The 26,114-nt window shown below is 39.5% G+C and overlaps 1 protein-coding gene across 3 annotated transcripts in view; it reads right to left on the bottom strand.

The window, feature by feature from the left end:
- The window catches only part of Prkn (parkin RBR E3 ubiquitin protein ligase), a 1,339,037-nt gene that overhangs the window by 197,959 nt on the left and 1,114,964 nt on the right, over window positions 1-26,114 (bottom strand). For all 3 annotated transcript variants that reach the window (XM_033763332.1, XM_033763333.1, XM_033763334.1), the window contains one exon: window positions 12,825-12,886. In XM_033763332.1, the coding sequence (XP_033619223.1) occupies window positions 12,825-12,886 (62 nt within the window). The remainder of the gene's footprint in view (window positions 1-12,824; window positions 12,887-26,114) is intronic.

Raw genomic sequence — 26,114 nt, 5'->3', positions numbered from 1 at the left:
AAAAAAAAAAAAAAAAAAAAAAGAATTTATAAGTAATTACTATCAGATTTATTCTGTTATGATAAACACATAATTCTTTTTCTAGGGGAAGATAAATATTTTTAACATATAAGCTGATGATTAAAAAGTATTCACAACATGGGAAATATGTTTTTTAAAAGCAAACATTTTTTAATATTGCAAAATTTATAAGCAAAACTTTTGACCTAGAACAAATAATGCACTAGTATTTATAGAAAGGTGACTACCCTAAGGACATTTTAGATAAGTAACTATATCTGTCATTAGCAAAGAGCTCCATTTAGTTTTTTTCAAGATGTGACCTACATTTCCATAGACTTCTCTTAACCTCTTATTGGCACAAAGATGCAAGATTATTGAGAGAATGTTGCTATATACTTCATGGAGAGTTGTGACAAATTAGCACTAAATACAACAGAATACTACATCTCAGTATATCACGTATATAGTACTAGAAAAGTAATTGATAAATGGAGTCCACTTAGTAAAAAGAACAAACACTGTTTCTATGATATTACTTGCATGATTTTGAGTTATTTATCAATATTGGATAACATTTTACAGCAGTAGTAAGTTGGAGGAATGTGATTAATTTGAATCAAGAATGGGTCTCAGGAAATCCATTCTCCAGTGAGCTTAAAAGCAGCAAATTAGCCAAAAATCACTTTTGCAGTGCTTGTTTTTGGGATGTACAGTGGGCGCGTGTGTGTGTGTGTGTGTGGCATATTCACAATGCACATCCATGTAGATATGCTAATATTAACCTGTCAAATTATGCTTTCAATCTTTGATTAAAGCTAGTTTGCAAATTTCTACTTGTATAAATATATATTTTTCTTTCTAGTCTTTTTTTGGGGGGGTACTGGGGATTGAACTTGGCATTTTGAGCTTGTGAGGCAGGTGGTGGAACCACTGAGCTTAATCCCTAGCCCTAAACATATCATTGTTATTTGAATGCTATTTTTTGTTTTGTTTTTGGTACCGGTATCAAACTTGGGTCCTTGAGCTTGCAGTGGAACAACTGAGCTAAATCCCTGGCCCTTGCAAATTTCTAGATGTGCTTTCACAATGCACAATAGCTAAAATGAGTTGGCTATATAATATTTGCAAAAATCATTGAAGATAAATATTAATGTTAACAAAGCATACTATTTTAAACCTAAAGAAAGTAATACAATTTTTTCCTTTTATATTTCACCAGATTATGGTAAAAACTATTCTATTGGTATGCCCTATCTAGGTAAAATCTCGTCTCACTGCTATACTTTATATTTTATTTATTCGGGGAGTAACTTATTCAGTCTTTATGTGTGTATGCTCATAGATTCTCTTAAGAACAGGAAATATTCATTTTAAAGTATAAAATTCATAGAAGTTTCAATAAATTCATATTTTAGGAGTCTAAATAATGGGTCATGGGAGAATATAATGAAATAGATGCTGTATTTTGTTGGCCTGCAGGTGGTTAGAAAACTTGGCTTAGGTAGAATATCATTCTATAATGAAGCGAGGGTCAGAAGTTCAAGCCCCACATGGGCCAGGAGACTTAGCCTTTCTTTCCAGCTACTGACTGCATGTTAAGTCTGTTAAAGTTACATGGGTGTCAGAGTGATTGTGTTGGGAGAAAACTACCTACACATGCCCTGTCCTCAGCAAGAGGGGTCAGGGTGTTTACTGGGATGTTTACAGGCTTTCATAGAAAAGAAAGCAGAAAGGAATCTACATTTTAAAACTGTAAAAATTTTGAAGTACAGAGAAATTGGGTAAAATGAAAATGTGGGAAAACTGGCAAATGTTCTGTGGAAATGAGTCACACCTCGTCAGCAATCCAGGAGCTGCCTGGCCTTCTTTCAAGTTCTGGGAGCTGGAAGGAGGTAGATGTACTGTGGTGCTTTCCACAGCATCCTGTTGGGGGCACTCAGGTACAGCTCTTAGCCACCTCTGCCTTCATAAACTTGTTATGCCTTAGCCAGTGAACCTGGAAGATTCATGCCTGGGCCTCTTTCCCCAGTCCTTGTGGGAGCACACACATCTTGAACAAAACAACTGGTGGCAAAATGGCTTTTGTGTGTCCTAAACTACACCAGTGTCATGTTACACCCACCCTGGGAGGTGGCACGTGAGACTGTGCAGTCACAAAGAAGGGCAATCTGTGCCGAACTCTACAAAGGCAGGGAATCTCCATCCAGCACTAGAACTCAGGCCCCGCTACAAAGGCCGCCTTTTCACCATATCAAATGCCCTCCACTTACCTTCTTTTTCCCCTTTTTATTAAAAAACAAAAACACCTGAGTTCACTATGACTCAACCATCAATTAGAAACTAATGAAAACCAGACTATTACAGAACATCCTCTTTGGAATAAAGAAATCTAGAACAACTTTATAGGGGAGTACTTACTTATGATGAAAACACTTCCCCTCGTTATGCAGAGAATGCCTTCTTTTCTCTAAGTATTAGAATGTATGTGTGTTTTTTAAAGCAATCCTCAAATTGTCAATAATCTTCATGCTATTTTTATTCATTTGCAGGTGGTTAGCCTGAGAATTAGTGACAGTCATGGTGGTATTTCCTGTCACACTACTGTTTTTATTCTCTGCTGTATTACTAATAGTGTTCTTTTCATCCGTGGATATGTGTCAGCTGCTGATGAAGTGAATTGGCTAGAGAAATGGTTGGACCTTGTTCACTGCATAGAAAAAAAAAATTAAAATGGTGAAATAAAATGAGAAGAGGAAAAAGATTTTTTAAAAACCTAAAAATCAATGGGCATAATAGACTGTCTTCTGGATTGCAATTGATGAAGCGTTTTTTCAAGTGTTTGAGATGATGGGATGCCAAAACGTACCTCAACTTCTTTTCTTTTGTATCGGAGATTGAACTCAGGTCCTTGCACTTTTGAGGCAGGTGGTGGGACCACTGAGCTAAATCCCTGGCCCTGTACCTCAACTTCTAGTGGCTGTGGACTCTTCTGGAAAGGAAGTCAGAGCCTCACTCCCACTGGGATATGGGAGTGCTCACAGTAGGGAAGGCCATGAAGGCAGAGACCATCAAGCTGAGAGCCTTACAGCAGTGGAGACTTCGGGCAGACCTGGGGACAGGAGCTCCAAGTCCATTCTCCTAATGGGGCATGTAGCAATAAGCATGACTTTCCTGCAAACACAGATCATTCTACCCTTTCCTCTAATCCAGAGAAATGGCTTGACATAGAACTGTGAGTCTGCAATCCAAAGGCCCTGTCCTCCTGAGAAACGGACTCATCTCTGACTTCCTCAAAAGGTTTTTGTCATATGCTCCACCTCTTTCCTCTGTCTCTGTGGGATTCTCCTCTACTCAGTATCTTCACCTCTCTCTGTTCTGGTGTGGGTGAAATTCTTTGCTCAGTGCTAAAGCAGCTCTGAAGGTTTCTGAGTGATTGTGAGGCCAGTAGAAGAGGAAGAATGACACATCACTCGTTTGGAAGTTTTGTGTAAGGTTAAGGGTCCAGTAGTGAATGGGTTCGTTGTACTAAATATTTAATGAACTCATTAGAACTTGGATTACACAAAATAGTTTTAAAAACTGATTTTGTGGATTGCACTAGATGTCTTTATCCTTTTAACTATGTAACTTTGAGATGAACAAGTCTGTAACACTGAGGAAACCTTTGGGGGTTAGGGCCCAGCTTGCTGCCTTGAAGTGAAGAGCCACCTTAACCGAGATGAGCAGAGTTGGCAGCCTGCTACTCCCACTGCTTCCCTGCAGAGATCATTAGAACACATCCACAACCTCTCAGTCAAATTCTTAGTAACCTTGGGGTCTGTATATCCCCCAGTATCAGCCAATTTTTATTCTCTGAAACCTCTTCTTCGTGCCTCCTGGAATTTCTGAACCACAATAAACAGACTCATCTATGTAGTCAGTCAGCTTCTTAAAAATGTTTCTCTCATTGACTTAACGGAACTGTCCATCTGTTTTCCAGCCCTCTAGGATGAGGGCTTGCTTTTCATTCAAGGTGCACATACTTTGAAGCTCAAGGTAGTGCTGGTCTGCTGGCTCCTCCGTGATACCCCTAATCCTTCAGGCCCTCTCACCTGCAGGACCCTATCTGAACTTTGCCTTTCCTGTGGCCTCTAATGGTCTGATCACAGATCCTTACTGTCAGACAACTGGCTTCTGGCTCAGTCTGCAACTCTGCTCCTGTTCTTGTCACCATTCTGGTGCTTTGAACTTCTGTATGAATGAAGTATCCATCCACCTGCTCTTTCACTCTCACCTCCTGTCTCTGGTGATCGTTTTCTCATCTATCTTCAAGGTCCCTTTCCTGGCTTTATTATCCTGAGAAATTGTACCACCTCTGAAAGTCTTTTTTTTTTTTTTTTAACCAGGGATAGAACTCAGGCCCTTGTGTTTGTGAGGCAGGCGGCAGAACTACTGAGCCAAATCCCCAGCCCTAGATATGCTTCTTTCTATACACTGCACCCATATTTCCAGATCTTTCGCCAAAGTTCTGGAATTAGTTAATTTTTCAATTTTGTCAAGACTTCTAATCAACTGATCTGATCTGTAACACAGTCATTAGCCAGGTCTGATACAGATCCTGTCATTCACTACCATAAGCATTGCCTGAAAGACACAGATCTCCAAGTTCCTCTGCACCTGACTGTCTCTAGCAAAAGCCCAGTGTGGAAACACCTATTTTCTGCCTCTGAACACTGCTGAATGAAATGACACAATTGACCTTTCAGCTACCGATCACAAACTTCAACTGGGCATTTAAAACTTCCTCAAGATTTTATTATGTTTCTCTAGTGGTGTGGCTTTTCTTCCTTCTTCTTAAACTGCTGACCTTCTTCTCAAACTCCCTCCTACTTTCATGTGCATAACCTAATCACACTTCACTGAGGAGAGTGCAGTCATTGATTCAGTAAATATTTTTTAGCCATATCCTACATGTCAAGTGCTCTTTTATGTGCACCAGACACTGCAGTGAAGAACATGCCTACCTTCATCGGGCCATAACTCCTTAACATGGCAGTGACATGCACAGCTGCCCCTGCACTGGCCTGTGTCAGCACCTGTCACAGTAAAGAGAGGGCCTTCCTTCTGGTGAGGATTAATCCCTGCATCTGTTCAGGACCCCTGCCTTCCTCCCTTCTAAATTATTTCCCTTCTTCTGTCTCTCGTACCTGTCCTGAGTCACCAAGAAACATCCTAGAGGTGTTGGATGTTCTCAAAAAGCGTTAAACAAGTTCTAGTTTCTTCAGTCTCCAAAGAGCTCTCCTGCATTTTCCCTCTTCTTCATAACAAAAGTTCTGGAAGGAGTTGTCATTCCCTGCCTTCACTTGTCATGCCATGAAAACATGGCTCCAGTATTCAAGAGCTCCAAACGGCCCATGATGGTTGCCCATGGTCTTCATGTTACTGTAGGCAAAGGGCATTTTACTGACCTGCCTGCAAACTTCTCAAGAGCAAACAGCACAAAAAGCCATTTTTCCTTCCGGAAATTCTTTCCTTAGTGGTTTATTCAACTCCACACACTTATAGATACTCTCCTACTTTACTTGAGGTTCCTTCCTGGTCTTCTTTGTGGCTGCTACTCTGAGCTACCAGAGCTTCACACCACTATTTGGCTTGAGGCCACAGAGTAACTGCTATCTTGTTGCTTAACTTCCAAAGGACAGTGCTCCTCAGGATTTGCTCAAAAATGGTCCCTCCTTTTATATTCTTTGGATTTATATCATGGATTTAAAATGCTGCTTTCCTGCTGGTGACTCCAAACTTATCTTTTCATCTATGACTAGTGAACTTCATCTCCTTTGGGTTCCAACTTCCAATCTAAAATCCTGAATTAGCTCTCTTTTTTTTGATACTTAAGTAAAACACCTTCAGAAGTTGACCCTAGATTCCATACTTCTGTTATCCCTTTTTCACTATTTTACCAATCTTTGTAAAGCAGAACTTTAGATCATCTTCATTCCCCTAAACAAATCAGTCACAAAGTCCTTTCATTCTACGTTTTCATTCTATCTTGGAGTGGTAACTTCTTTGCGCCTTCTTAATGCAGAACATCTCAATCATGCAACAAGACTGGTGTTCTTAAAATGTAATTTGAATAAGACCAGCCCACTGCTTAGATCTCCAAGGATTTCCCATTGAATTTAGAATAAAATCTAAGTTGTTGACTATTGCCTCCATGATTTAGATGGCCTCCATTATTATCCATCACGCTCATTATTTTCCATGCAGACTTTATTTTGTGGCTTGAACCAAGAAAGCTCTTTATCTCTTGCATGTCCCTGAACTTGTGTTTTCTCTTACTTGCAATACTCTTCTGTCTTACTTCCGTTACTCCATAGTTGTTGTCTTCTCAACCTTTAGTTTCAGGTTCCTTGTCTAAAGTAGATTACATATTTCAATCTTAATACCACTTAACATGATACCTTGTTTACTATTTTACTCAAGGCTACCACAAACAAGTATTTAATGCACATTTGCTAGCTGAGTAAAGGTAATTTCCTTAAGATTCTGGTGATTAGATTCAAGGTGGAGAAGCTGGAGCACTACGTCTGTAGTGCAGTTTTCCTGTGAAAACTCTCTAAACATTAAGGACTTCATATATGACATCTGGTGATTTTTGGGTTCACTGGCGTGGCTTAGATTTAGGATGTCCCTCCAAATATCATATATTCAGAGGTGGAGCTTTTGAAAGGTGACTGGATCATGGGGGTGCTATACTAAGATTCATTCATTAATGAGTTCATAGCTAAAGGAGCTTCTAGGAGGAGCCTGGTTGAAAGAGGCAGGACACTGAGGGCATGTCTTTGAAGATATGTCTCCCTCCTGGCTCTTCCCTGCTTGCTTCATGGCTATGTGAGCAGCTTTCCTCTTCCATGGCCTTCCACCATGCCATTTGTGCCTTGGTGCAAGGGGGCCATGAACTGAATCCCCTGAAACCATGAGCTAAATTCAACTTCTTTAAATTGTAGATATCAAGGATTTTGTCCCAATGATAGAAAAGTAACTAATACACTGATCTACAACTTTGGAGTTATTTTACTCATCTAAAATGTATCATATCTTTGAGAAATAGTTCAGTTGGGCAGTGAATGTGGTTTATACATATGAATTGTGGACATAACAGAGAAAGGGCCAAGAAACTAAAACCAAAGTATCACTTTACATTCCAAGGGGTTTCAGTTTACTTCAGAAGATAATGATTTATAGTGATTAATGATTTATTTTTCATCCAAATATCAAAAGCCGAATACCTATTAAAATCAATGAAAATAGAAACAAATCATATGTTATATAAAGAAATAAACTATCTGTCATACATCTCTGCCATTCAACAATGGATTCTGTAATTAACCAGTATTGTACAGGTCTTATCAATTCAAGTGAACATTAATACTTATATTAGGGCCTATTTTGTTGCTACTACTTCAAAATATTGATGAGGTATAAAAAGTACTTAAAATAAGAAACATTTTATTATTTTCATCTCACTTTGCAATCCTATTTATTTACAACAATTGGAGAGGATGGCTGAATACCACTCTTCTTTTAATATGAAAGGGAAAGCCAAGTTATTGAAATAAAAATTATTTGTTCAAGGGTACTGTAATATACATTAATATTAAAATGTTATTTTATCAAGTAATATATGCTGCCGTCGGCCCCCAGCGACAGCCGGAGAATGTCGTCAGCAGTTCTCGGGCAGCTGCCAACCCCACTCTAGAGTCTCACACCGCCATTTCCCTGAGCCCACTGGGTCTTGTCACCCATCATCAGGATATAAATATCCTGACTGATGTGTCCTGTTTGTGTCAGTCACCGAAGGCCCTAACACTTGTGCCACCTCTCTGGGATGACCCCAGTGCCCACGGATGGCTCTGCACCTCCCTCTCACCCACTGTACCCTTCGGCTGCACCATCCTCTGCCACCCGTGTTCTCTCATTTTCCTAACGTCTTCCCTAACTGAAGCTGGCTGGCACCTGAGGACAACACTCCCCTGCAGCTCCCTTAGATATGTCATGGCTTCACTCTGTGTCACTAGGCATTGCTGTTCACTGCCCCAGGGAAGATGGTTGTCTTTGTTTCCTTCTAAAACCTTCTGGCATTTAATTTTAACCGTCAGGATACATTGACCTCTATTTATCCTTTTATAGTAAGCTATGGCTACCCTTCCCTTCTGCTCTCCTATTCTAAAATCTTTAGTTCTTGTCTCACTGCAACTCTCCAAGTTTGCTCCAGTGACAGCTTTGGATGAGCTCAGTGGTATGTGGATGATAATTCCTGTACCCTGGCTCACCAAGTGGGTAACCTCAACTGCAATCATCTTTCCCTCCTCTCTAAGTCAGCCAACCTGCATCCCTGGACATCCCCTGACCTTGTCACCACTGCTCATGTACCTCCTTCGACACCCTCAATTTCAATATCATGTCCTTTGGCCAGTACCTATATTTCTAGTTATTTTCTTCTATTTCTCAATAGAAGAAACGAATTTCCTGAACCCACTGGGATCTGTAACACAGTGTTTCCACCACTTCTTCCCGCCCTCTCTCTTCTCATGTTTCTGCTTGCCAGCTGAAAACTAATTGTTTAGTCATTATAACCACCACCGCACCCTCACCTTTTTCCTCTCTTTTGTTCCTGATACTCTTTGAGGGCTGAACCCCAGTGCTCTGCCCTTTCTGCATCTGCATCCACAAGTGGAATGTGACTAAAACATCAGGCTGATTGATTTCACTGCAAATATATCCATTTTCCTAGTTTATTCACTCCCCACATTCCTAAAGGACAATTTCTTTTTTTCCTCATTGAGTTTATTGATACATTTTAGGTATACAGTACAGTTACATTCATTACTGGGATCTTGTACCTTTACATGCCAGGTCTTGGTTCTCATTTTTTCCCCTTGTCCCTGCCCTCCCTTCACCCTTTCCTCTCCTCCCCATTTACAAACACTTTATTTCCAGTTTTTCATTTTCTATTTTTTCTTTTCCCTTATTACCTTTCCCCTACCCTTACCACTTTCCCTACATCTTTAGCCCTTTTCTTCCTATTTCACATTGTCAATTATCTCATTAGGATCTTAGTACTATTATAATTTTTCACACCAGAGAAACTATTCAGTATTTATACATGTGTGACTTATTTATTTCACTTAGGAGTATATCGTCCATGTGTATCCATTTTCCTGTGAGTGACTCTAATTTCTCATTCTTTATGGCTGAGTAGTATTCCATTTTGTAGAAAAATCACATCTTCATTATCCAGTCTCCAGTTGATGGGCAAATGGGCTGTTTCCAAGTTTTAGCTATTACAAACCATGCTGCTATAAACATAGGTATGCATATGTCACTGTGATATGATTCTTTTAATTCTTTTGGAAAGATACCCAGCAGAGGGATGGCTGGGTCAAGTGGAACCTCTAGTCCCAGCTCTTTGAGGTATCTCCATATTGATTTCCATAGTGGTTGCATCAGTCTGCACTCCTACCAACAATGGAGAAGGGTTCCTTTCTCCCTACGACCTTGCCAATATTTGTTATTGTTTGATTTCTTGATAGCAGCCATTCTTTTTGGGGTGAGGTGGAATCTCAGTGTTGTTTTCATCCGCATCTCTCGAATGACCAGTGATGTGGAACTTTTTTCATATATTTACTTGCTGCTTTTACTTCTTGTCTCAGAAATATCTGTTCATTTTAGATGCCCATTTTTGAATTGGGTCTTTATATTTGGGGGGGCTGATTGTTTTCAGTTCTTTATATATTCTAGATAAGAGCCCCTAAAGGACAATTTCATCACTTTTTCTTTCTGTAAATTTCCTTCCCCATCTTCACTCTCAGTTGATGACCTAGCTTTCTGTTTCACTGAGAAAAGAGAAACAAGCAGCAGAGGGCTTCCTGGAGATTCACTATCCACTCCTACACATGTACTTCTGTGTCCACATATGCTGTCCTTGCTGCTGCTACCTGGGAGCTTACCCCTCTTTCCTCCAAGGCCAGGCTTATGTCTCAGGACATCAGTCCTTACTTTTCCTCTCTCTTTTCTGCATCATTTGTCTACCAATTTTTCTACCAAATGGTCCCAGTTAGCATGTAACATGCTGTAATTTTTCTCATGAAAGAGTAAGGTTTTTTGATTCCACATCCCCAAATATAGACAACTCAATTATTTGTTTTTATTTTTTTATTAGCTGAAATCCTCAAAAGAATTAAGAATTGTATACATTTACTGTCTTTTTTTTTCTTTTTCTCCCTTCTCACATGAGCTTGTTTCAGGCAGGCTGTCACCCTCACCAGTCTACCAACGACAGGTCCACCACTGGCCAATCATCACATTCACCAATGACCCCTATGATGTGAATTCCAGTGCTCACTTGCTATCCTATTCCTACATGAGGAGCAATGGGGAATAAATGCTGAAGACCATTGGCTTCTTGTCACCAACAGGTGCCTCAATTTCTTCCCATCATTTTCAACCTCTTCCTGCACAATCTGGCTTTCTCTTTCTATTCCTACCTAATCTTTACAACTCTTCATCTTGCTTTGCTTCCTCACCAGCGTCCCCCAGTCATGTTGGCCTCCATACTGTTTGATCAAGCCAAGCACATGGTCATTTCAGAGCTTCTGTGTTTGTGTGTTACTATCTCTGGATATCTCCTTTCCCAGATGTAACTATGGTATTTTTCTTGACCTGCTTGGTGAGACTTACCCTGATCACTTTATATAACATTTTTACCTTTTCCCCTGATATTCATTACTCCTCCTTTTGGTTGTACAATTTTTCATGTCAATGATAACCATCTAACATAATTCTGAACATATTTATATCTTGTAACATAACACAGTCTTCCCCTACTATTATAAAAGCCTGATGGATATTTCTTTTCCACCTCCCATTCTTATAATGTTGTATATAACATATAGAAGATGCTAAATAGTATCTGTAATGAGTAGAAATAAAATGCGGTTTTCTGGAAAATAGAGATCATTTTGCTATAATTTATTTTACTGCCCTAACTCATCATAGTAACATTAATATTGATTATGATTTGATCACATTTCTAGGAGAGTGCAGAGTGGTCTGACTTTTATGCAGTTCTATTGAGATGATTATCATTGGCTTCTTTCCTTACTAATTACCTAGTAACTGCAAAACAAATATGGAAACAATTTACAAATACTGGTACATATTAGAAGAGAATGGTTCATTATTTGAACCGATATGTCAGAGGGTTGATCAATAACTTTTTCTTTAAGAAGTCTCTCAGCTTTTTACTGAAAAGTATGAGCAGCAGGTGTTTTAATAAGTATGTATGTTTGAGGATTCTGTTATCAATTTTTACTTGCAATGAAGGAAAACTGATTTCACTTGTATTTGAATAAACATTCATGGTTTCTTTTTTGAAAGCTCAAAAGGAGGAGAGGTATACTATAATTTGTTTATTCAAGGATAAAGAAATGATTCTAGCATTTACGTTCCCTAACCAACCCTTTCTGGTTTATATTTATATTGGAAATGAGCAGTCATACTTTGCCACTCATTCATACCAAATAAAAACACACAAACTGAACACATGGACAAAACTGATCCATACAACTCCATTTGTATGTTGTATGGTTAGAGTTGGCAAAGATTACCTTTGAAAGTACAAATCAGTAACAGGAGTATAAAGTAGGCCAACCAACATGTTACAGCCAATTATTTAGTGTAGGTATTTTAGAAATGATGACTATTTGATGCCTTAATTTAGTATACCAATACAGAATTTATAATTCCACATAAGGTTAAGAGATGTACAGTTGTCCCTTGGTACCCATGTTGGGAGGCAGGTTCTAGGACTTCAGAGAATAATACAATCCTAAGAGGCTCAACTTCCTTATAACAGATGGTGCAGTATTTGCATATAATCAACATACATCCTCCATGTGCTTTCAATCATCTCTAAATTACTAATAATACCTAAGACTACATAAATGCTATGTATATCTTTAACACATTTTCAAAAATTTTATATTATATTGTTGTATTCTTGTTTTTGCCTCCAAATATTTTCAATCTGCTGTTGGTTGAATCCACAGGTATGGAACTCAAGGATATGGAAGACTAATTATATTTTATTTTATTTTTGGTACTGGGGATCGAACTCAGGCCCTTGTGCTTGTGAGGCAGGCGGCAGAATGACTGAGCCAAATCCCCAGCAAAGCTATTTTTATTTTAAGTAATCAGAAGTATATGCATGCACATATGTATACATATATTTAGCGCCCTAAATTATTTATTTTGCACATCTATTTAAAATATGACATTCCTTACTGAGCAGAGCATAGCATTTAAATAATCTATACTTTAAATGGGTCATCCTATGCATGTCATGTGCACACATCCATATAGAAAGTGGTGGTTGTAAAATATAGATAACACGTACAATATACAAATGTCAGGTGAAAAGAGCTTGCACACCCACCCACAGACATCACAACAGGAATGTCTATGACTATTGATACCTCAGGCATAATTCATCTCTGCATTTGTTTGTTTGCTCATCTGACACTACACAGTGCCTGCTTACTACTCGAGTCTTGAGATGAAATGCTCTGGCAGATAGCAGATGTACCAATTAATAACCTGTCAGGTCTGATGGATAGAAGAGGAAAAGTGTCCTCACACATATCTCCAGCATGACTTTCTTCCCCATTTCAGGGCTCTGTGGGTCAAGAGACATACTCAGCCTCCCAGGAGGGAGCCCAAACTGTCTCATTAGTGTCTAACGTTGACGACGCTGTGATGAGGCCTTTGAGAGGCTGACTCACCTGCTCTTCTCCTAGAATCCTGAAATGATGGAGCTCTTTAATCAAGGAGTCAGGACAGCCAGCTGTTGGAAAGAAGAATTAATCACTGAAATGTCATTCTCCTTCTGTGCAATATACATTCTTATGACTATCAATGACCAATGCTGATGTTTGGGAGGACGCAAATGTGTGCCTGGAAACACGTATCTAGACATCCACAGAGAAGACTGACCTTCGCAAGAGCAGTCGCTACTACCTCACTCCACCTGCAACTCTTTGGAAAAGGGCTACATGTGACTCTGGCCAGCACCTTTTCCCTTCTTGTGATGACCTTTATGGGGCCATAGGATATCTATCATTCATTTCTGGTCCTTTGTTGCCAGTCCCTAATACAGAGTCAGGGTTTGGAGCCCGAGTGAGAGCAGCTTTCTGTAGGTTTTCCTTGATTGATGCTTTCCTGTTTCCTCAGCCCCCAGAGTCCAGGAAGCTCATCATGATTCAGAATGGAGAACAGAGTAGGTAGATGCCCTGTCTTTACAGGACTCACTGAGTTTTAAGAACCTCCCTTGGTTCTTTCAGAAGGCTGTGTGCATCAAGACCCATGAGATTGTGTACTTAAGCTTGGGAAGGTCTTTTCTGGAAGGACCCTGGGATAAGACATGGCAATCGTGTTGCCCATCACTTCTGGTTCTACCCAATCTACCATCACCTGTTCAGACTTTCACATTTTATTTCTTCAATTATAAATAAAATAAATAAATACATAAATGAATAATATATATGGTTGTGTATACATACCTAAATTTATATGTTTATAAATTGGTTAATGCTTAGTATCAGTTCAAATGTGTTCCACTTCTGTCTTTTCAGTAGAATTATTCCATAGTATTAGGTTGCAGTCATTTACATCATTAACTCTAGAAACAAAATTGCTATAAAACCTGTTTATTTGAGATAAGACCTATGGATCTCAAAGTTTCTATTAAGGAAATTGGATTGCATATCCATATCAAAGAAATCACTGAGCCATTTCTTATTTTACTTGGAATTGTGATGCAAGAATAGTTGGAGGTAGTGAGGATGTTACAGCAAGACAAGCTGAAGAATGATAAAACTTGTTTTTACATGGGTGAAGGTGTCCTTTACAAGAGTAGTTTGGGTTGTGCATTGTTTTAGGAGGCAGGATTTAAACCAATAGAAAAACAGAAAAATTGCCTTATGAAGCCAGTGATGGGAGGTTTGTAAATAGAGGCTAGGTGAGCTTTTTTGCAAGATATTTTAAAGGAAGAGTTTGAGTGTGCTGGCTGACTTTATGTGTTAACTTGACCAAGCCAAGTGATACTCAGATGGCTGGTAAGAACATTATTTCTGGGTATGTCTATGAAGGTCTGTCTACAAGACAATAACAAGTGTTTGGATGGTACATTGAATAAAGAGGATCACTCTCGCTTCATACAGGGTATCTAGGACCTGAATAGAAGTACAGAGGGGAGAGTTTAGTTTTCTCTCTCTTCTGGAGCTGGAACATCCATCTTTTCCTGTCCTCAGAGCATCTGGTCTTTTGATCTCTGACTGGGACTCACCGCAGCTCCTGCCACCCTGCCCTCTGCATCCCCAGTTCTCAGGCCATCTTCAGACTGAGTTACTCAGTTTTCTGGGTCTCAGCTTTTATGCTCTCGATTGTCAATTCCCCTAATATTTTCTGTCGTATGCACATGTGTTTATGTATCCCATTGATTCTTTTTCTCTGGAGAATCCCAACTAATGGATTAGTTATAATTCTGAATTTCTACAGTCATGGAAAGTGCTGCAACTGAGTTTTAGTCTTTGACATCACTCAGCATCTCCTACTATGAGAAACTGGTTGACAAATATTCACTGAGATAGTACAAAAGATTTATTCTTGAAGAAAACAGATAAAAATTGAGGCAAATATTTTGGTTGAAAACATAATAAATTAGTGGCACAGGGATGCCTGATACTGTAGACAAGGAAAGCTGTTCCTGATATGAAAGATATACTTAGGCTGAGTGCCTCTCCAACTGAGAGCTTGGAGGTACATGTTCTGTTACAGTTTGGAAGAAGAATGACCCCCAAACTTTCATATGTTCAGAGGCTCGTCTTTTTTTTTTTGGTTTGTTTGGTTTTTTTTGTTTGTTTGTTTTTGAGACAGGGTCTTACTATGTAGTTGAGACTGATCTGGAACTCACTACGTAGCCCAGGCTGGTCTTGAAGTCACAGTGATCCTCCTTCCTCAGCCTCCCGAGTGCTGGGATTACAGGCTTGCACCACCACGCCCAGTTTAGAGGCTGGTCTTTAGGAAGGTGACTGAATCATGGGGGCACTATAGCTGACTTGCTGTTAGGAGGTGGAACTCACAGAGGTGTGCCACTGTGGGAATGACCAGAAAGTGTATTTTCATTGCTTGCTCCTCCCTTCTCTCTCTGCTATCTGGCCACCATAATTCGAGCAGCTTTCTTCCATACTAAGCCTTTCTACCATGTTGTTTCTACCTTATAGCCGACTGACCAGGAACTGTAACCCTGAGCCAAGATACACATGTTCTGATTGAGATAACATCCACTTTAGCACGGCTGTTCTGATGATCACCTGGACAATTACTAAAAATGTGTCCTAGATCCGTCATTTGATTGGCTGCAGTGCAACAAAAACCTGCTTTGCAAATCCACCTTATAGTCATTTATGATTGTTTCAGACCTCTCTGGGAGCAAGCAGTCACAGCTTAGTTTTTTTTTTGTTTGTTTGTTTTTTGTTTTTTAATGAATGAGAAAGAAACAGAGGCTGATTAAATGCGAGGGGTATGTTGCCAGCCGGGGACAGTACACAGTTAGGGCTGGGGGTAAAAGGGAACAGCCACAGGGAAAATGGAGCCAGCACACAGCCCAAGCAGCAGGCATTGGGCAGAAAGGTCCAAATCAGTCAGTCCAGGCTCTGTTGAGGGTCGCTAAATTGATGGCATCTGCCAAAGTAAATCCATAATTTACTTTGATTTTGTATTTTTATTTTTATTTGGTGTTTTACTTATTTAAGCATAAAATATACCTCAGTTTATGTCTAGATATATTTTAAAGTATTATCTTAAAAATGATTTTCTTTAAGAAATTTTAGAGGATTTTTTTTTTCCCTTGGAGGTTGTCTTTTACATCACTTGAACTTGAGAAAATGACTTTGACTTATTTTTATTGTTAGGTAAAATAAGAAATAGAATTTGAAATTAGCTTCTTTTCAGAATTATATTCTGGTATTCTCCTAAGTTGTGAGTAAAAGGATTGATGTCAGCGATATCTCCAATATAAATATCTCTGACAGAAGACTACAAAATTACCGAAACACCTGGTAGGTGCAATAAAGTATAATAAACAAAGATGGATGTAGCATATGGTTAGAAGTGGTGAGAACTAAGGGTCAAGATATTGAAGAAGACCATGGAGGAAAACTTGTAAACTGTGCTCATCATGGGAGCATCAACGTGAGAACTAGCAGAGGCAAATTTAGTATAAAGATGGAATTTTAAAAAATAAAAAAATGCAATGTTGAAAGTGGTGGAGTAAGCTTGTAATTCCAGACACTCAGGAGGCTGAGGCAGGAGGATTAAAAATTTAAGGCCAGCTTGGGGAATATGAGATCCTGTCTCGATGTAAAATTGTAAAAGGGGCTGTAGCTCAGTAGTAGAGCACTTGCTTAGCACATAAAAGGCCTTGGGTTCAATCCCTACTAATGAAAACCGTAACAAAACTAGAAATTCAAGACACATTGGCAGAGTGTCTGTGTAGGGAATACAAAAGCTGTCAGAATCAAAACGCAATCACTTGTGTCAAGCCCTAATAAAAATAATAATAAATAAAGCTGAGAAGCAATGAAAGAGAGGATCTCATACAGGTGTGCCTAGTGATTGGAAATATTCATGAAAGATCTTGCCAGAACCACAACCTTACACAGTGGCCACTGCCACCTCAGGCAAAGAGCACCTCCACAAGGCTGTCTTCCCTTGCAGGACTGTCTTTCACTTTTGGCTGGTGCCACTCTTGTTATTGATTGTCAAGGTTTAGATCTAGAATGTTCCACAAAAGCCTCCGGGGTTCAGACGTGGGACTTTTGGAAAGTGCACGGATGATGGGGGTGCCATACTCATCCGTGGATTAGTCCATTGACAAGTTCGGCAGCTGAATGTGCTGTTAGGAAGTGGGGTGTGGTTGGAGTAGGTCACTGAGGGTGTAACTTCCACGGGTGTATTGCTGTTTTGGCTCTTCCTTCTCTCAATGCTTCCTGGCTGCCATGGGATGAGCAGAGGTCCTCTGCTGAGATTATTCCACCATGTGTTGCTGCCTTACAACCATCCAACTTTGGTTTGCACCTACTGGAAACTGGAAACCAAATAAATCTTTCCTCCTGTAAGTTGGGGTACTGGACATTTTGTCCCAGTAATGAGAAAATGAATAAGACATTGGCTCTTGTGACCAAGGGTTATTCTTGTAAAATATCTTATGTGCTCCTCCTTCTTTTGGCCTTCACCTCAACCTCTTTGAATAGGACCACAGTTCACTGTGGCGTGTGTTTGCCCACTGAAATGCTCTGCTATCTCCAGGTCAATTTATTTATCTGAAAGAAAAATGAAAATTTTTCTTTCTGCATTACTTAGGGTGCTAAGGGAAAGAAAAAAGTTAGTGGAGGTGGAAGAAGGTGTGAAGGGTATGGCCAACTACAGCCAAAATCCTTGCAGTGACCTCCAAGATCCTCTGTGGGCTTGGCAATCTCTCTGCCTTGCTCACTGTACTTTGGTCACACTGACCTGCTCTTGTACCTGACCACCCCGGCCAGCTGCAGGCTCCAAGCCCTGGTACTGGCTTTTCCTTCCCTCTGGAAAGCCTGCCCCGGATGTCCACATGGAGTACTTCCCACCTACACCTCTTCAGCACTCTGTTTGGTACTGCAGTCTGTCCTCACCCGTATGTTCATTTATCCTGCAGTATTTTGCTTCAGAGTCCTCATCATTCTCTAATGGCCTGAACCCTTCATTTACTTCATTTTCTATTTCCTCTGGCAGAAATGCCAAGTGCTTGATTGTGTGGATCTGTGCCTATCACTGCTCATTCACTGGAATACCTAAGATGCCAAATAGCAGGTGCTCCATGAGTGAGTCAATGCTGCACAATCACTGCCCTACCTATCTCAGAGAAGAAGGTTCTGTGTAGTCTCTTGCTCCATGCTGGGCCTCTTCTTATTCCCAGGGAACCCAGTTCCAGCCTAACCCAGCCCTCCACTCCTGCATGTACTTTGCTTTTTGGCTAACTGACCTTCTTCTGACCTTTCCTACCTTATGTTGATTTTCTATCTAGCATGGACCACATAAGCAAGTTGCCAGTGATGCTCATAACCCATGGCTCCTCTGATGTAATCTGCTGTACTTTCTTAGCCCATCTCTAATATCCATGCTTTGTGTTTCTTCTGTTTTAGGTTTTCCAAGCACAGGAAGGTGGCAAAATAGGGCAAACCAATCCATCAAAAAATTCATGCTAGCTGACTTGAAGCTGCATCTTTGCTGTGGCTGATGCCACTATAGATTTGGGGTCCATTTTCTCTAGGACCCTGGATGTGCCTTGTTTCCTGTCACTTGTCTTTGGTCAGTACTTTCTACCACTTCCCCCAATATTCCCAGAGCCTTCTCTATAGCAAAGTTTTGCTCCCCAGGACTGTGCCAGCCCTTTCCCCAGAGAAATGAGAGAAAGACATTCTTTTTAACGGCATCCCTCTCTAGTATGCCTCTTTCCATTAATTGGCGGGGGGGTGGTAAGTGGTAGGGAGCTGTATCACTGGAGAAACTCTTGTGAAAATCAAAGCTCCAGGAAATATCCATTAAAGGCCAAGATACTATGCTTCTCCATCTAATCACTTTACTAACAGAGATCCAAGAAAATAACAGTGGACTCTGCCTGAAAGAGTTATACCACAGATTCCCAAACAGGAAGGACAGAGTCAAAGAGGAGGCAGAAGACAAGGACCTTAGAGGAATCTGAAGTATCTGGTATCTTCATATAGCAAACACTAATCACTGCCCACCTCCAGATTGACACATGTCCTCACATTAAAGGACTATTTACCTCAGTTTCTAGTCTCATCCAAAACATCCAACTTTCAACAAAACAATCACAATTATGCCAATAGGAAACAACAGCAACAAAAACGATATAAAGAGACAAAGCTAACATCAGAACCTGACTCAGATGCAATACAGATGCTGGAATTATTAGGCAGGGAGTTAAAAACAATTATGATTAATATATTAAGGGCTCTAATAGAAAAAGCAGACAGTATGATAATACGGCTGGGTAATGGACACAGAGGTATAAAAACCCTAAGAAGGAATCAAAAAGAAATGTGAGAAATCAATAACAATTTAACAGAAATGAAGAATACCTTTGATGAATAGCAAGCTTGAAGAAAAGTCCTCCCAAAACCTTTCAAAATGAAATACAGAGAAAAAACAAAGCAGAACATCAAAAAACTATGGGGCAATCTCAAAAGATAAAACATACACATTATTCAAATACAACAAAGAGGAGAGAGAACAGAGAGAGAACAGAGTAGAATAAAGAGTTGAAATAAAAGTGGGATGTGTTGCAGACACCAAATTGCATGTCCAAGAAGCACAGAGAACATTCATCAAGATAAATACCTAAGAAACATGGCTAATATACTAAATATAATATAGTCAAACTGCTGAAAAATCAAGACAAAGAAAAAACCTATAAGAAACTAGCATGGGAAATTACTTTATAAAGAAACAAGGAGAGGAATTTCAGAGAGCTTCTCTTTAGGAACTATGCAAGAAAGAACATAGTGTTCAGAGAAAAATACCTAGAATTATTTGTGTAGCAAAGTTATCTTTCAAATGTGAAGGAGAGATAGGCATGTTACTGTGCATACCTGTAATCCCAGCTCCTCAGAAGACTGAGGCAGGAAGATCTTGAGAATGGCAACTTCAAGCCCAGCCTGAGAGATCTTGTCTTAAATTTAAAAAATAAAAATAAAAATAAAAGATGTAGCTTATTGTGAGGCTCTGAGTTTAATACCTAATACTAGGGGGAAAAATAGCAGGAGAAATGAAATAAAGACACTTGGATAAAAGTGAGGAAAGTCATTACCAGTACTTTCTTCTTCTTTTTCTTTCTTTCTTTACATTTTGGTTTAAGAAATTTCTAGGACTTGCTCTGCAAAAGATGTTATAAGAGTTTCTTTGGGCAGAAAGAAAATGATACAGTTTAGAAATATGGATTTGCATAAATAAATGTAATGCACTGGAGAAGGAACCCATGAAAGTAAAAGCAATCTTTTCTTTTTCTTATTCTTAATGATTTGAAAGAACTGCTTTAAGTAATAACAGTAACAATGTGTTGGAAGGTGATAGCATGTGGGTGAGTAGAATGAATGAGAGCAATTTTTCAAGGGGCAAAAAGAGGACTGGGGTCTACTCTTATAAGACACTTTTGGGATAATATAGAAAAAATAAAGACAGGTAGAAAGGAGACAAAGAAACTACAGTTCTGAGGTTTCATCAAGTTCACCCAAGGTTATCTTTTGATCTGTGCTCCATGCCATTCACTGCTTTTTAGGCTTGTGACAGGCATTCCAGAAACTCAAATCTGAGCTTGTCTCCTACTCATATGCTAGTTTACTACTGGCCAGAAAACTTACAAAGCCAGATTGGCTAACAGCCTAATTTCCTGAAGATTGAGGAATAAAGGCAGAAAGGGGAGGGACCTAGAGGCTGGACCAGCAGATGCCCAATGGATAACTAAAAGCAGGATGAAGTTTGGCATTTCTGCCTTCACTTTGTATTTGTCTCCTTTATTATCTTAAAACTTTGGATCAGATCCCTGCTCAGTTCTGCATGTAAAGCATTTGAATCACTTAAGCTGTATCTGCATTAAAAAGTTGATTAGCCCTAAATTTACTAGCCTATCTTGTCCCCCTTCAAGACTGATGACACTAAGAGAAGAGTAACTAAAGTAATTTTTGAAGTTTACAAGAACATTCAATTGCCAGCTTTTACAATGTCTGGTTCCAAACTCCCTGGAGTGATTCCCAGAAGTCCTTAGTCCTAAACCAACAGTCACCTCAGATTCCAGAAAAAGCAGAGTCTGGTAGACCATCCCATGAGAAGGTCACCTCCCTAAGTGGGAAAAATTATCTTCAATGGAAATCGAGGCTGAGCCCACCAAACCAGCACAATCATCTCATAGGAAATGAATTGCTCCTCACGCTATGACCCCAGAACCAAGATAATGATCTATCAGGCTCTATCTAGTCCATCCCAGCCAATCCAAAAAGGCCAACCCATGCAAGCAGGCCAGTCTATACCTCTTCATTAGAGTGTGCCCCTTCCAGCTACCCTAGCTTAAACACTGTCCTTGTTTTCTCTTACTTTCTAACTCTGCCTAATAAGTCTGCCTGTGACTTACACAGAGGCCTCCTGAAATGCTTTCTATGATGAGAATCAAGAAACCTACCCTGCAGAGAGCATTGGTGTTTTACCTCCTCTTTACGGGATCTCCTTGGGCCCTGTCTGGTGACACTCTACAATTAAGTCCCCAACTTTTGCACATTTAAATTGTGAACTTTTCACAGGTATCCTTCCTCACTTTGTCATTTTTGGAACAACTCTTCCTGAATGGAACTTGTATGTAAGTTGGTGACTTACTTTCATGTTAGTGGTGTAGCTTTTGTTGAGAGTAGACTTAATTGAAAATAAAAACTGTAACCCCATGTAAACTACTAAAAAAAATGAGTTGTCTATACCAATTAAAAGTTAGAGCAGTTGTCCAGTGGAGTTACTCATGCCTGTATCCCAGTGCCCCCGGAGGCCAAGACAGAATGATTACAAGTTCAAGTTCAGACTGGTCAACTTAGTGACAACAAGATCCTGGGGTTGGGGCACAGAGATAGACAGAGGTGGATGAGACAGACAGAGAGAGAGAGAGAGAGAGAGAGAGAGAGAGGGAGAGAAATTGCAGATGGGCTAGATGTAGCTTAGTGTAGAGGCCCTGAATTCAATCCTCTGGTACCACAATAAACAAATGAATGTAGTTAAAAAATAACTCCAAAAAAAATAGTAAAGGTTAGATGCTGAACTATTTCCACTTGTAGGAGAAATTCAATAATTTGTGGCTCCAGGAGTGATTTATCAGGAGAAACCCCCAAGACGCTCAGCTGGTAGGTTTTGGAGCGGATGTGGTAGGGACATGATCACTTCTCTATTGCCTTGTCTGGATTAGAAGACAAACCCTTCCTTGCACTAGGAGGGCAAGAGCGAAGCTTTAATTTGGAAAATGTATCAAACATGGATTTAAGATCAGAAACCCTGAATAACATGGCATGTATTACACGAGGCATTTTAATTTGCTATTGAATTCTTTCTTCAAAAAATATCACTGAAGAAAGGAGCTAAGTAAACATCTATGTTGTGTCTGGCACTGCCTTTGCGGGGATATAGAAGGAACAGAAGCCTAATGTTGCCTGTGAATGTTGCATGTAGCTGGATTGAAGGAATGTGCTAAACGGCAATTCCTGTGAATGAAGAGTGTATACAGTCTAGAATGTGGGAGGCACAGCAGGCACATCTAAGCAGGGTCTCCTCAGACAAGAGTTGTGGGTTTTTCTGGATGCCATCACCCTGTTCTTCCTTCTTCCCTCCCTCTTTCCCCAGCCCTGGGAAGGCTTTTCTCAGTCTCAGCCTGGCCCACTCTCTACTGCTTCCAGGAACCTGGCCAGGAGGACCTGGACGACATTGAAGAAAGAGGGGAGCGGCCTGTACTGAAAGTGGTTGCTTTATTCCCATCCCAGAGATACTTTTCTCTTCCAGTGGTCAGTATGGGAGGCCAATTCTGTAAAAGAGCCCAACATCCAACTACATAATTTATATTTGTTATAACTATACACGAATGACACCTGTGTATCTGCGCATGTGTGTAGCACATATGCATATGCAAAGATTGTATGTGCTTTGAAAGTACAATTAGTACACTTTAAAGACTTATTCGTTTACTAGAATAGTCAAGGGGTTAATGTTAATAATTCAACATATTTATATGAAATAAATCTTTATGACACTTTTCATTGTTGAACTAGCTGGAAGATTTTTTTGTATCTCACTGGTCAGTTCAGATTGCATCTCTTATGTATCTACACTTACAGAATGAATAACCTCAGCCCCAGACCCCCAAATACCACAAATTATTTAAATATGCAAAAGGCAAACTAACCCAACCTTCTGATGAAAGGGAGAGTTATTAATGCCTGAGATACCTTCTGCTAAGCCTTCAGAGTCAGCCATAACACACAGTAAGGGGATCACTTTGTGTACAGTCACCAGATGGATGATTATGGAAAACACTCTGGGGCTTAAAAAGAAATGCTCCACAAATATGTCAAAAAATAGAACTGATGGCTCAAAATTTTACTTGCCAGAGCTGATTAGAGGGAGAGGAAGGGGCTCTATGCTCTGTTTATAATACCCAAAGTTACTCGCCTTGTCACCCAGGTAGTAAATGAAACAAGTGACAGAGTTGAGTGATCCACAGTTAGTCCTCAAAATTTTATCTCTAAATCTCAGACTGTGGGCAGTGTATTGTAAGCTACTTTTTACTCAGTGATGGTTCTTTACCAAAAAGTCCGTCAGATTTGCCTAAAAAAATGTCAGAAGTTCAGAATTTCATACACTACATTATTCTAAGGTACAATCTCATAAGTCTGATTAACTTTATCAAATTTTTTAATGTCTGGAGAAGAAAATATACTACTACTATAGATGCATCAAAATTTTGTACACAACAAAAACTAACAAAAGGCCAACAAAATTTCAAGGGTTCCAAATATTCATCTTGGAATGCCTATTAAAAACAATAAAAAGTGACTATGAGACGAGGCTTTCTTCTGTGGTACAGTCAGTCTTTATTGTTGCCCTGCATATCACCGTACTCTTCACACTAATTACACACTCAAGGTGAATTTGTTGGTACACAGGTCAAAGCATGTATCAATGACAGCTTGGTTAAATTTAATATAAAAAGCATTTTGAAGGTCTATGTACATGCCGGTTAGCAGTTTGCAGAATTATTTGTCAATTTTCATTGTCACAACTTGAATACAAGCTCCATGAGGATAGGAACAGTTCTTTATACTCTTTTCTGGTACAAAAGAAACAAAAATCAAAGGACAAAGTAGACAGGTATCTCAAACACTATGCTAGGAGGCCATGTGAAACCAGTCTTCAGTTGATTCAGTCAATATGGGGCCAGTGGCCCCATTAAGATGTGCATCCTTTTCTCAGCAAAGTGACACCCCACAATCCCCAAAGCACTCCATCCTGTGGTTAAGGAACTGAGAGCCACAGTTTCAAGAAGAGCAGAGCATCCAGCTGAATGGAGGGTACCAAGGTTGTCTTAGTCTAAATCCCTCCCGTTCTCAATACTTTCTCTGTCCATGTCTTCTCTCTTCCTTTTGCCAGCACCAGTCTAAATTATGGACAAACAGCTGATGTCATCTCTTGCCCACTTGTTTTTGCCTTCAAAATGTGTTTGACATCTGTAAGATCCCAGAGCACATATCCTAGTCTGCATGAATCTGAGTTCTCAAACTGTAGCTCTGATCAGACTGAACAGACTCTCATTGTTTCTTAGTCAATTTGTGTTTCAGTTTCTTTTGAGCATTTAAAGTGGGAACCAGTATTGACCAGCATAAGGCTAGTGTTCGGAAAATATTTCCAGAATAAATAAAGGATAGGAAAGTCATTGCCTTCTAATTCTCACAAGCTAGAGCTTTTAAAAACAAGCAATAGTATACATCTTATAAATCTATGCCAGAGTTCATTTAAGGAGCATCAATTAAAAAGGCTATTTGTCCTATCAATCAATATCTTAAAATATCAGAAATAAATTACTTTATATTTTAAGCATAAGGTTTAATTTTAAAACACAAAATATTAGTATATCACTATCCAAGGAAGAATTTTTTGTTTTGTTTTTACAGTTCCATTTCCCTGTTGCCACATCTAAATAAAGGTAACCTTCAGCGAGAGTAGAACAATACTGTCAACAGAGGGTTGAGGCCAGGATTGCTGAGCTGGTTCAGATGGGAGCCACCGTGATAAGCAATCATTCAGACCACTGCTGAAATGTCAAAATACTTCTTTTAATACAGCTACACAACTGCCAAGTGCAATTTGATGATTTTGTTTACGTCAGTGCCAATCAGATCTAATTTGGGGCTTTATGGACTTCCTGGCATTTAATTTCTTCAGTGATTAAAGACAGATTTATGTAACATGTATGCATGTACTGAAGAATGACAATATCTCAATTTTGAAAGAAATGTTAGCTTCGCTATTCCTCAACCTGGACTGTCCTTTCTCTCAGTGGAATTCACCACTGTGGTATGGCTGAGAGACTGTGTTACAGATTCTGCATCCATAGACCCAATGGTAGAGATCAGACAACCTCTGAAAAGATTCCATTCTAATAACAAAGTATTCATGATAGAATGGTGTAGAAACTACTTTTAGACTTGGGAGTTATTGAGACCATGTACAACCCTGCTAAGACCTACTTTAAGCTTCTCTTTCCTGTTGCAAATACTTAATTTCCTGAATTATTCTGTAAAATATATTCAAATTTATGAAGATCATCCTGACATTCATCTCCAGGCAGCCCACTCTTAAGTTTGACTTTGTATTTGGCAACATTTCTGTTACACTGTGAGAACTGGAAGTCCATTTGTTGCCGCTACTTGTTTGTTCATGTATTTAGAGCTTGGGAGCCCAAGGCAAATGAAACAAACATAAACTGTGATTTTATGGTGATTCATTTTAAAAGACGTTGAAAAGGATTTTCTCTTTGAAAGGCCAAACTTTTCAGGTGAGAGTCCTTGCCCTTGTTAATGTCAAATCATCACTTTAACACTATGCAGTTAGTTTCTGCCCACCCTACCTACAAAGCATACTGTGGCATCACTTCTTACTACGTGCAGTGAGGCTTACCATGAGTACAGTTCTCAGGTGTGTGTGCCCAGGAAAAGTGTGATGAGGAAAAACAGAATTTCTAACCCCAGAATAATTCTTTTTGATAAATATTTTTAAGATGAACACAATCAAGGGCCAGGGGTTTAGCTCAGCGGTTCGGCGGCCTGCTTTGCAAGCACAAGGACCCAAGTTCAATCCCCGGTACCAAAAAAAAAAAAAAAAAAAAAAAAAAAAAAAGATGAACACAATCAAGAATCAGCAAACAGAGAAAGCCCTTT

The sequence above is a fragment of the Fukomys damarensis genome, unplaced genomic scaffold (genome assembly GCF_012274545.1).
Source record: "Fukomys damarensis isolate Sample0158 unplaced genomic scaffold, DMR_v1.0_HiC HiC_scaffold_14, whole genome shotgun sequence".
In the NCBI taxonomy this organism is placed as follows: Eukaryota; Metazoa; Chordata; class Mammalia; order Rodentia; family Bathyergidae; genus Fukomys; species Fukomys damarensis.
Note: the sequence above shows the minus strand (reverse complement) of the source record. Positions and strands in the feature narration are given on the sequence as shown.